The sequence below is a fragment of the Salmo trutta genome, chromosome 26 (assembly GCF_901001165.1).
Source record: "Salmo trutta chromosome 26, fSalTru1.1, whole genome shotgun sequence".
Classification (NCBI taxonomy): Eukaryota; Metazoa; Chordata; class Actinopteri; order Salmoniformes; family Salmonidae; genus Salmo; species Salmo trutta.
The window spans coordinates 15,327,893-15,340,790 of record NC_042982.1 but is presented as its reverse complement, the minus strand read 5'-3'; the positions used below and the strand labels follow the sequence as shown (position 1 = coordinate 15,340,790).

Below are 12,898 nucleotides of genomic sequence, written 5' to 3'. Positions count from 1 at the left end.
AGCCATCCACTTCCTTATGTCTGAAACACAGGCTTCTAGCGAGGGCAATTTTGGGGCTTCACCATGTTTCATTGAAATGTACAGCTGTGTGTCATCCGCATAGCAGTGAAATTTAACATTATGTTTTCGAATGACATCCCCAAGAGGTAAAATATATAGTGAAAACAATAGTGGTCCTAGAACGGAACCTTGAGGAACACCGAAATTTAAAATTGATTTGTCAGAGGACGAACCATTCACAGAGACAAACTGATATCTTTCCGACAGATAAGATCTAAACCAGGCCAGAACTTGTCCATGTAGACCAATTTGGGTTTCCAATCTCTCCAAAAGAATGTGGTGATCGATGGTATCAAAAGCGGCACTAAGATCTAGGAGCATGAGGACAGATGCAGAGCCTCGGTCTGACGTCATTAAAAGGTCATTTACCACCTTCACAAGTGCAGTCTGAGTGCTATGATGGGGTCTAAAACCAGACTGAAGCGTTTCGTATACATTGTTTGTCTTCAGGAAGGCAGTGAGTTGCTGCGCAACAACTTTTTATAAAATTTTTGAGAGGAATGGAAGATTCGATATAGGCCGATAGTTTTTTATAATTTCTGGGTCAAGATTCGGCTTTTTCAAGAGAGGCTTTATTACTGCCACTTTTAGTGAGCTTGGTACACATCCGGTGGATAGAGAGCCGTTTATTATGTTCAACATAGGAGGGCCAAGCACAGGAAGCAGCTCTTTCAGTAGTTTAGTTGGAATAGGGTCCAGTATGCAGCTTGAGGGTTTGGAGGCCATGATTATTTTCATCATTATGTCAAGAGATATAGTACTAAAACACTTTAGTATCTCCCTTGATCCTAGGTCCTGGCAAAGTTGTGCAGACTCAGGACAATGGAGCCCTGGAGGAATACCCAGATTTAAAGAGGAGTCTGTAATTTGCTTTCTAATGATCATGATCTTTTCCTCAAAGAAGTTCATAAATGTATTACTGCTGAAGTGAAAGCCATCCTCCATTTGCGAATGCTGCTTTTTAGTTAGCTTTGCGACAGTGTCAAAAAGAAATTTCGGATTGTTCTTATTTTCCTCAATTAAGTTGGAAAAATAGGATGATCGTGCAGCAGTGAGGGCTCTTCGATACTGCACGGTACTGTCTTTCCAAGCTAGTCGGAAGACTTCCAGTTTAGTGTGGCGCCATTTCCGTTCCAATTTTCTGGAAGCTTGCTTCAGAGCTCGTGTATTTTCTGTATACCAGGGAGCTAGTTTCTTATGACAGATGTTTTTAATTTTTAGGGGTGCAACTGCATCTAGGGTATTGCGCAAGGTTAAATTGAGTTCCTCGGTTAGGTGGTTAACTGATTCTTGTCCTCTGACGTCCTTGGGTAGGCAGAGGGAGTCTGGAAGGGCATCAAGGAATCTTTGGGTTGTCTGAGAATTTATAGCATGACTTTTAATCTTCCTTGGTTGGGGTCTGAGCAGATTATTTGTTGCAATTGTAAACGCAATAAAATGGTGGTCCGATAATCCAGGATTATGAGGAAAAACATTAAGATCCACAACATTTATTCCATGGGACAAAACTAGGTCCAGAGTATGACTGTGGCAGTGAGTAGGTCCAGAGACATGTTGGACAAAACCCACTGAGTCGATGATGGCTCCGAAAGCCTTTTGGAGTGGGTCTGTGGACTTTTCCATGTGAATGTTAAAGTCACCAAAAATTAGAATATTATCTGCTATGACTACAAGATCCGATAGGAATTCAGGGAACTCAGTAAGGAACACTGCATATGGCCCAGGAGGCCTGTAAACAGTAGCTATAAAAAGTGATTGAGTAGGCTGCATAGATTTCATGACTAGAAGCTCAAAAGACGAAAACGTCATTGTTTTTTTTTTGTAAATTGAAATTTGCTATCGTAAATGTTAGCAACACCTCCGCCTTTGCCGGATGCACGGGGGGTATGGTCACTAGTGTAACCAGGGGGTGAGGCCTCATTTAACACAGTAAATTCATCAGGCTTAAGCCATGTTTCAGTCAGGCCAATCACATCAAGATTATGATCAGTGATTAGTTCATTGACTATAAATGCCTTGGAAGTGAGGGATCTAACATTAAGTAACCCAATTTTGAGATGTGAAGTATCACAATCTCTTTCAATAATGGCAGGAATGGAGGAGGTCTTTATACTAGTAAGATTACTGAAGCGAACACCGCCATTTTTAATTTTGCCCAACCTAGATCGAGGCACAGACACGGTCTCAATGGGGAAAGCTGAGCTGACTACGCTAACTGTGCTAGTGGCAGACTCCACTAAGCTGGCAGGCTGGCTAACAGCCTGTTGCCTGGCCTGCACCCTATTTCATTGTGGAGCTAGAGGAGTTAGAGCCCTGTCTATGTTCGTAGATAAGATGAGAGCACCCCTCCAGCTAGGATGGAGTCCGTCACTCCTCAGCAGGCCAGGCTTGGTCCTGTTTGTGGGTGAATCCCAGAAAGAGGGCCAGTTATCTACAAATTCTATCTTTTGGGAGGGGCAGAAAACAGTTTTCATCCAGCGATTGAGTTGTGAGACTCTGCTGTAGAGCTCATCACTCCCCCTAACTGGGAGGGGGCCAGAGACAATTAATCGATGCCGACACATCTTTCTAGCTGATTTACATGCTGAAGCTATGTTGCGCTTGGTGACCTCTGACTGTTTCATCCTAACATCGTTGGTGCCGACGTGGATAACAATATCTCTATACTCTCTACACTCGCCAGTTTTAGCTTTAGCCAGCACCGTCTTTAGATTAGCCTTAACGTCGGTAGCCCTGCCCCCTGGTAAACAGTGTATGATCGCTGGATGATTAGTTTTAAGTCTAATACTGCGGGTAATGGAGTCGCCAATGACTAGGGTTTTCAATTTGTCAGAGCTAATGGTGGGAGCCGTCGGCGTCTCAGACCCCACAACGGGAGGAGCAGAGACCAGAGAAGTCTCGGCCTCCGACTCCGACTCGCTTAACGGGGAGAACCGGTTGAAAGTTTCTGTCGGCTGAATAAGCGACACCGGTTGAGCATTCCTACAGCGTTTCCCTCCAGACGCCATGAGAAAGATGTCCGGCTGCGGGGACCGTGCGAGGGGGTTTATACTAACGTTACTATCTGTACTTGCTGGTGGCACAGACGCTGTTTCATCCTTTCCTACACTGAAATTACCCTTGCCTAACGATTGCGTCTGAAGCTGGGCTTGCAGCACAGCTATCCTTGCCGTAAGGCGATCGTTCTCCTGTATATTATGAGTACAACGACTGCAATTAGAAGGCATCATGTTAATGTTACTTAGCTTCGGCTGTTTGAAGTCCTGACGAACCATGTCCAGATAAAACCTCCGGGGTAGGAAAGTTGAATGAAAAAAAAAAGTTGAGTGAGGGAAAAAGTAAAAATATACGGTAATGAAAAAGTAAAAACCGTCAGGTAGCAAAGTAAAAACGGCAACAAAAACGCACAGCAGCGTAAACAAGTCTGCAAGTTGTGACCGGATAGTTCAAATGATGATGTATGGGAGTCTACTCAAGTGAATCTTCCAGCAAGACAATAACCCTAAGCACAATTCAAAATCCCCCCAAAAGGTTAATTGACCACAAAACCTACATTTTGCAATTGCCATCTCAGTCTCCATGTCACGCCCTGACCAGGTGAACTCGGGTAGATTGGGTCAGGGTGTGTCATGTTAGGTATTTTTCCTTGGTTTGTGTTTTGTTTACGTTTTAGCCTTGTGTAGGCTCTAGGTGGGAAATTCTATGTTGGGTTCTGTCGATTCCCAATCAGAGACAGCTGTCGCTAATTGTCTCTGATTGGGATCACATTTAAGTGCTGTTTTCCCCCACGCTGTTTGTGGGGTGTTGTCTCTTTGTTTTGAGCACGTAACGCATCGACATTTTTCCTTGATTTTGTGTACATGTTTATTCCAGTGTGTTCAATAAACATGTGTTCGCTCCCAGCTGCGTTTTGGTCCGCTTCCTCGTCACCAGGCGACGATCGTTACACTCCAGACTTGAACTTCATTGAAAACCTGTGGTTTGAATTGAAGAGAAAAGTCCATAAGAAGGATGAAGGATCTCAAGGATCGGGAAAGATTCTGTATGGAGGAATGGTCGAAGATCCCTCCCAATGTGTTCTCCAATCTCATAAAACATTTTAGAAAAAGGCTCAATGTCGTTATCACCACAAGGGGAGGGTGCTAGAGATTTTTTGTATTAATTGTTAAACAAAATATCTAACTCTGAACAATTGTATTAGCATAAAATAATCTAATTGTTCCTTTTTTTTTAGCATGCCATACAGCCGCAATATTTCTATTATTTATTTTATAGAATTTTTTGCTCATCAATCATTTTGGACCCAACTGTATATTATGAACAAACAAAGAAAACAGGCATTGCATGCATATTGAGATGTAATCAGGTTATAGTGCATGCCAATGGCATGCACAATGTACTGTATGCATATTAATGGTGCATCAAGAGAATCAGCCAATCATACCACTGAAAATCATTGTTATTGACACAAATTAGTCAAACATTCACAACGCTTTTACTTCAATCATGCTATACCAGTTCCTCTGCTTGTCCTCTACACAGTGCAGTAGGGAAGTCTTGCAAGTAGGAATACTGGGACATAGGCTGACTTGGTGTTTTTTAATTCTCTCCTTGAGTCATGGTTCCTTCTGGGCTTCAGGTTTGGAGATGGATACTGTTTGTCTGCTTTCACTGGCTTTGTGTCTGTCAAGAAACTCCAAGACCGTAAGTAAATCTACACAGTCAGTTAGAATTGAGTAATCAGATGTGGCGTCTCATCCTGGTGTAACATTCTCTCTTTGAGAGAGCAAATATAGAACTGCTTTTCATCTACCCTTTCTGTAGATCTTTTTTTCTGTGTATTTCACCTACACCTACACCTTAATATTTTTTATCTTTTTATTTTATTATTATTATTTTTGTTACATTTTTTAAATTAATATATTCACTGAAAACCTGCACTAACGCATGGTATATTAACAGTATTGCACATTTCATGTAGCCTGTACCCTACTTTTGTCCTGCTAATAGCCGAACCACATATCAAGCAACATTATGGACAAAACGTTAATCCTGTTGCTGCAGGATTATTTTGCTATGACAATACTGGTCAAATTAAGATCCTAGTTTCTTGTTTAGAGGTGCCCTCTCATTTGTATTGATTTTCCTGTCTGTTTGTTGGTTTGTGCGTGCGTGTGTGTGTATGTTCTCTGTAGGGTTTACATGGTAGCCACTCCTGCAGTGATCCAGGCAGGCTCAGAGGCCAAGCTTTGTGCCAGCCTTCTACAGCCCAACGAGACCCTGGTCATGACCATATCACTGATTGCCAATGAGCAGATCAAAATACTTCTCCAGGAGAGTTCTGACAAAGAGTTTCACCGCTGCTTCCAGTTTCAGGTCAGCTCAGCACTGGTCAACATCCAGAACCATTCCAATAAGAATTTACTGTAGTTCTCTGCTTTCTGATGCATCTCTTAATTTTCTATGTAATACCAGGTTATTTAATGGGAAATATCAATGTGGTGGCTTACAATAATTTTTCTGTGATTCAGGCTGAAATTATACATAAAAAGATGACATCAGCTACTGAAGAAAAATCACTTTTAAAACACACTGATGAAAGAAAACGTGATTGAATCTGCACAACCTTGACGTTGTTAGCAGCACTTTCTTACCAACTGAGCCACACAGGATCATATGTTATTTGTACATTGTCTCCCTTTCAGGCCCCTCATGTGGAGAATGAGGAAGTGCAAAATTTTAAGGTGAAGGTTCAAGGTGAAACGTTTCTATCGACAGAGGAGAGAAAGGTCATGATTAAACCCTACAAACCGATAACATTAGTCCAAACAGATAAACCAATCTACAACCCGGGACAAACAGGTAATTTTACACAGAGCCAGTTCACAATTAGTCTGCTTGCTAAGAAACAGGACAATTAGGTGGTATCATGTTTCTATGATGGTTTGCTCTTTCATCACATGTTACTCCTAAGAGACACTTGAAACAGGACCATCAGGTGCAGATAAAGATCAAATACACTGCAGGTTCACTCAGGATATGTACACTGGAGTTTGAACCAACATACCACATGTTACAAGCTGTTCTTCTCCTGGACATTATCATTTGATTACAATTAGCTCATTCATCCCCCATCCTCTCCCATGTAACTATTCCCCATGTCATTGCTGTAAATGAGAATCTGTTTTCAGTCAACTTACCTGGTAAAATAAGGGTTAAATGAAAATAAAAAGTTGTGATCTCGATAGAGTAACGTGATATCGCAGTGCAGTTTTCCTTTATCTGCGGTTGATTGAATAGGGACCTTAGTACCAACAGTGTAAAATATTATCCAGAGTAGATGTCAAAAGTTTGTCTTGCAAAATTCTGGTAACTCTCCTGAAAATCCCTGGTTTTCCAGAAATCCTGGTTGAAAGATTCCCGGAATCTGGGAATCCTTCAACAGGGATTTCTGGAAAACATGGGAAAGTTAGCAAAAGTATGCTTCAAAAATTCTCATTGAGTGCTTGTCTTTGTCTTTTCTTTGTCTTTTTACAGTGCAGTTTAGAGTCATCGCCTTGGATACCAGTTTTAGCCCTGTCAATCAGCTGGTGAGTGTTGAAATTGTGAAACATTGAATATTGAAAACAATGTCCCGTCTCCACTATTTCAAACAAAAAGACAGATACAGAAGAAGGATCACGACGTCACATTGCTGTCTGATAGACATATCAGTCAGGTATTATGTAACACTATGTATGATATTGTCTGCGATCCTGGTTAGGGTGAGAATGGAAGGTTAGGAGGGTTGAGACATACCAAAGACTCAAAAAATTGGACCCGATGCCTCTCTGCTTAGCACTCAATATTAAGGAGATGAGGATAAGGTCCAGCAATAGATTAGTATCCCGTCCAGGCTGCTTCACGCTACAGAAACAGAACAAAGGTGCCTGCCCTATGGACAAGGACGAGGCTTATTATGTACAATATACTGTATTTATACTATATTTTAATTCAGCAATCAACTAGCCACGGCATGTCATACAAATCTTGTTAGCACTCCATAAACAATAGGACTTTGGAAATGGGAAATGTTTTGAACAACTTATTGGGCAAAATCCCAAATCCAAATCTTTAACCAATGTTATCTGTTTGATAAGGCTACACAAACAGTTGAGACACATAGCACTCAGGGCAAACATACTGTACATGTCTGCAGAGGTTCTCTAAGTAAACCTGCGTAGGTGGATTTCAAGGTCCTCAAACATTCACTACAAGACATGGTGTTTTCCACTCAAAGGAATGCGTAGGAGTTTTTTTTCGTTACAGTCCCAATGCAAAAGCGACATGCTATGTTTAATTTAAGAGACAAAGCCAAGCATCTGTCACGTTCCTATTGTTGGTGACAGTTTTGCTCCTCTTTTAATTTTGGGGGAATTTGAGAGTTCATAAAACATTAACCAGTCTTTTGTCTTGCCTTTCACAGTACAACATTGTGGAACTGCAGGTAAGACCCTTATTAGTCTATCAATGTATGATGACTGTCCCTATGAATAGTACTACATTATAAGACAATGACTCCACCAGCTAGGTACTGTAGGTCATCATTCATTTCCACATGACAGTTACCAGAAGACTCCCTATCAGCTTTATGTGATCACATCTGGGCCACCTTCAGCAAGCAAACTTCAGAATGTTGCAGATAGAAATGTCATGAATGGAGCTGATGTGACTTTTTACTCTTCATATCAGACAGGCATGATTGGCCTACATAACATCATTTGTATGTGAATGTTCCACAATGTTGCACCCTGCTAAACATGTCCCTTGTTCTATGAATCAACAGGATGTTCATCAGAACAGGATTGGACAGTGGGTCAAAATGACATCTAGTGGCAACATTCTGCAGCTTTCTCACCCCCTGAACTCTGAAGCACCCGTAGGATCCTATGCTATTGTATTGTGGATTGGTGAAAACAAAATATACCATCACTTCAAGGTAGAAAAGTATGGTAAGTAGAGCTTCTTTATTTGACCTTTCATGCTAGGTAATATTAGGGATCTGGAAGTTGAATCAATGAATCACATTTCTGGAACATTCATGAGTTGCCTGCTGTCTCATCTCTAGTTTTGCCAAAGTTTGAGATCAAAATTAACCTCGCCGATGAGATCAGCATTGTTCAAGAGGAGTATAAAGTGGAAGTATGTGCAACGTGAGTCAACACTATCCCTATTTTGTAATGCACTGTAGTTACAAGACAATTTTTAACTCCAATAAATGTCACTGTCTAATTAATTGCATTGCGCTAATGCAGACCTTGATTCAAATTCAAATACTTCAATACTCCATGCATTTCAGCCCAGGTCTGTTTGGTCCTGGGGGTATTTGAAATAGTGTATTTAGAAACAAGTATTTGAAAATAATCTAGGAAATAGAAGTTCTTGATTGGGCCATATTATTTGAAAAATACTAAAATACGCGGAAAATATGTATTTAAAATACAAATACTTAAATATGCATGTATTTGAACCCAGGTCTGTGCTAATGACAAATACGAATTGAAGACCTACAATGCTACTGCTCAATGTCATAATCTGTTCTTATGAGTACCCTGAGAATTAAAATGTTTGGGACAGTGGCATTTACATGAACAGCCGGGCTTATATTCATAAAGCCTCTCAGAATGGGATTGCTGAACTACGATCAGGTCTCTCCTGTCCATGTGACCTTGTTCATTCTGATACAGAAGTTTACACTGATCCTAGATCAGCACTCATACACTGAGAGACTTTATGAATACAGGTCCAGATGCATTGGCAATGTTGAAAACACTTGACTTAAAGAAAGCCTGCAGGTATAATGCATTGTAACTTGTAAGATGCATGTATGAGCCTTTGTAATGTCTATAATATAAGGTTTATAATATACTACGCCTCTCTAAGTAGGAAATGTATGATGTTTTATGTTTTTTATGTTTTATTATGAAATAAAATCAGATACACTTATGGGCAGCCTGTACCTGGTAAAGCAGAGGTAGAGTTGTGCCGACCCTTAGTGCGCAATATAATAATACCAATAAGAATTGATGAGAAAAATCCAGAAGGAGTTCCTGATTATACACCCCCCTGCCATAAAGAGTCAATAGAGGTCTGTATGCTTTCATGAAGAAACTATATACTTGTTTTTACCATCATATTACATTTGAATGTGATCTGGTTACATTTATTTAAATCATTTCTTAATGTGGTTTTGCTTGCTTTTCCCAGATGGACCTAACTGGCTGTGCTTCTCATGTCTTCAACATGTCAATTTTCACAAAGGATGCTGGCCAGAAAATGCTCATAGACAGGCTGAGTTTTAATGCAAAAGTAGAGGAGGAGGGGACAGGCAAGTCAATTATCACAAGAATTTGAAGATGGTAGAAGTGATGACAACATTTGCCTGAAGTCAAATGAAAACAGATTTCTTCTTGAGAGTGAATTACATAATGTCAAGATTGCATGTTTAATTAGATCATGAAGATTGGCGTGACCTGCGTATTTGACCTTTGGTGCTACATCCTCATATGATGCTGTTTTTATTCATGTCTTCTGTTTGTAATCATGTTTTTAATACGTTGAGGAAGCTGCATTGGAATTCAGCTTCTGCATTGTGAGCTGCCATTGTGCATCATGGTGGCGTGTGTAGTTGTGAAGTAAACCATCCTATTTTCATTTGTTTTCCTTTGACAGGTATTACACAGTCAAAGGAAAAACACATTGAGCTCTCCTATGTGGTTGGAAAACTCACATTTATTGACACACCCAAAATCTATGAGCATGGATCAATTATCGAGGGAAAGGTACAAATTGTTTATTACACTTAGTTGAATTGTAGATGCCATTTGTCTTTGACATTCCTGTTTACTTAACTACCAATGGTAGGTAACAGTGACACGTGTAGCATCACTACTTACAACTTTCCCCCCCTTCTTCCTCAGATAAACGTTGTTCACTTCAACAACACACCTATCTCAGACATGTCAGTCTACCTTTTGGAGAAGAACGGCTGGTCCTCACATCATCTCCAGAACCTAACCACGGACAGTCACGGTACTGCCAGTTTCTCCCTCAACACAACCAGTATGCCCAAAGAGAATATTAACCTCATAGTAAGTATGAGGTTTTGAAAGTCCTTCTAGGTTTTGAAAGACTCTGAGACTCTGAAGACTCTTTATGCTCAACTCCAAATCACCCACTTGACCCTACCCTCTAGGGTCTATCATGCTCTTGTGGAGATCCTAGAATATTCCATTGGTATAATAAGCAATATGGTGAAACTTCCACCTAGCCTATCAGAAGGCAAGGTGGAAATGTTAGTTACCATATTTACAACTGTCAAATCCTCTCAGATCTCCACAAGTATATTGTACAGGGTCTAAGGGTTGATTTGGGATTGAGCCTTTAGTTATACTCTCTCTTCCCTCTGTTGCTTTCAAGGTTAGCAACACACCACAAATAGAGAACAATAGATACAGGGTCCCCTATTTCAAAAGCGGGCAACACGAACTCTCCCTGATCCAGCCCACTGCCCCTCACAGTAAAACGTCCAGCTCTCTGGCTATTCAGAAGATGGAGAACCCACTGACATGTGGGGAGGAAGTGTCAATCACCATCCAGTACGCCATCGTAGGGGAGACCGTCCCAAAGGGCTCCGTGGATGTCATCTACCTGGTGAGTAGAACCAGGAACAAGTTGTGACAACCTGCAAACCCAGGGTGAGTCCAAAATGGCACCCTATTCTCTAGTGTGCTACTTTTGACCAGGGTCATTTCAGACAGTCCCAACATCTCATCTTCAAAGGAAGGATGTCTCTATACAACACCAGTACTTCTCATCATATCCTTCTTGATGACTTGATGGGATAACCGGGATAGCTGTTTTTCCCTTTCCCTCCTCCAGGCCTTATCCAGAGGGGTGATAGTTCAGCATGGACACATGAAGGTTACCGTGCAGCACGGGAGTCCTGGTGAGGGAGTTTCATTAAGTAATTATGAACGTACTTGAAGGTGGTTGATGACAATGACAATGTACGATTACATGCACACAATAATGCGATTATTGTGGATACTCAGAATAAGATAATACTTAGATTAAAACGCTTTGCAAGAAAAACAATTTCCCTAATAATACTGTTTACATGGATGTCTGAAATCAGGCTACTGATGGCAGTCTGATGAATGCAGAAATTGTCAATCAAAACAAATGTTCTACCTCAGTGAACATGCTATTTTTGGGAAGCATTGTTGATTTTGAGGTCAGACATAAAATGTCCATGTGAAAATTACTTCTAAGACACATACAGTGCATTCAGAAAAGTATTCAGACCCGTTGACTTTTTCCACATTTTGTTACGTTACAGCCTAAAATGGATAAAAAAATTAATCCTCAGCAATCTACACACAATACCCAATTATGACAAAGCGAAAACAGGTTTTTTGAAATTTTTGCAAATGTATTAAAAAGGTGCATCCTGTTTCCATTGATTATCCTTGAGATGTTTCTACAACTTGATTGGAGTCCACCTGTGGTAATTTCAATTGATTGGACATGATTTGGAAAGGCACACCTGTCTATATAAGGTCCCACAGTTGACAGTGCATGTCAGAGCAAAAACCAAGCCTCCATCATTCTTAAATGGAAGAAGTTGGGAACTACCAAGACTCTTCCTAGAGCTGGCCATCCGGCCAAACTGAGCAATCGGGGGAGAATGGCCTTGGTCAGGGAGGTGACCAAGAACCCAATGATCACTCTGACAGAGCTCCAGAGTTCCTCTGTGGAAATGGGAGAACCTTCCAGAAGGACAACCATCTCTGCAGAAATCCACCAATCAAGCCTTTATGGTTGAGTGGCACACAGCCAAGACAACGCAGGAGTGGCTTCGGGACAAGTCTCTGAATGTCTTTAAGTAGCCCAGCTGGAGCCCAGACTTGAACCCGATTGAACAACTTTGGAGGGACCTGAAAATACTTGTGCAGCGACGCACCCCATCTAATCTGATAGAGCTTGAGAGGACCTGCAGAGAAGAACGGGAGAAACTCCCCAGATACAGGTGTGCCAAGCTTGTATCGTCATACCCAAGAAGACATAAGGCTGTAATCGCTGCCAAAGGTGCTTCAACAAAGTACTGAGTAAAGTGTCTGAATACTTATGTAAATGTCATATTTCTGTATTTTATTTTTATACATTTGCAATAAAAAAATCTAAAAACCTGTTTTTTACATTATTGGGTATTGTGTATAGATTGATGAGGGGAGAAAAACATTTTAGAATAAGGCTGTAACATAACAAAATGAGGAAAAAGTCAAGGGGTCTTTCTGAACTCCCTTCCCTTGAGCTAAAGAGGGCAGATCGCTGAGATGGTGAAAGCACATGCACAGATCAAATGCACAGCTCGAACACCGATTAGGGTGTTTACATGTCCTAATAATGTGAAAGATTGCTCAGAAAACCAGGGGCCTCATTCACAACCTTTGCGTAAATGTATCACTAAATATCCACGTGTGCCATTTAAGAAAAGGCTGCACACACATAAATATTGAGATACATAAGCTAGGCGCACACCCGTTATGAGCTAGACCTGTCTTTAAACTGTGCGTGAACCAGCATTATAACTCCACCTGGAAAACGCTCATCATTCAACGTGTATGGTGACAGTAACGCCCTTATTGGCTGTATACTTTCAAAATATTGGAATTAGGCCAAGACAGTATCTAAATTAAATAGCAATGGCGAACTTGATTAAATGTCTTTGGAGGTGTTGGCAGAATTGCTTCTTTGCAGTGACATTTGCTGTAGGCTAGCTGACTGTTTCTGAAAG

The 12,898-nt window shown here is 40.9% G+C and overlaps 1 protein-coding gene across 2 annotated transcripts in view; it reads left to right on the top strand.

Annotated features, from left to right (window-relative positions):
* The first annotated feature begins 4,585 nt into the window (after positions 1-4,585).
* Positions 4,586-12,898, top strand: part of LOC115163232 (alpha-2-macroglobulin) — a 32,428-nt gene continuing 24,115 nt past the window's right edge. Inside the window, exons 1-13 of one of the 2 annotated variants that reach the window (XM_029714954.1) lie at positions 4,586-4,764; positions 5,256-5,436; positions 5,766-5,922; positions 6,598-6,650; positions 7,526-7,546; positions 7,886-8,051; positions 8,168-8,252; positions 9,037-9,187; positions 9,307-9,427; positions 9,772-9,881; positions 10,020-10,190; positions 10,519-10,752; positions 10,981-11,047. In XM_029714954.1, the coding sequence (XP_029570814.1) occupies positions 4,679-4,764; positions 5,256-5,436; positions 5,766-5,922; positions 6,598-6,650; positions 7,526-7,546; positions 7,886-8,051; positions 8,168-8,252; positions 9,037-9,187; positions 9,307-9,427; positions 9,772-9,881; positions 10,020-10,190; positions 10,519-10,752; positions 10,981-11,047 (1,603 nt within the window). In that variant the 5' untranslated portion in view covers positions 4,586-4,678. Of the gene's footprint in view, positions 4,765-5,255; positions 5,437-5,765; positions 5,923-6,597; positions 6,651-7,525; positions 7,547-7,885; positions 8,052-8,167; positions 8,253-9,036; positions 9,188-9,306; positions 9,428-9,771; positions 9,882-10,019; positions 10,191-10,518; positions 10,753-10,980; positions 11,066-12,898 lie in introns of both variants that reach the window. The other variant, XM_029714953.1, reaches the window with a different exon arrangement.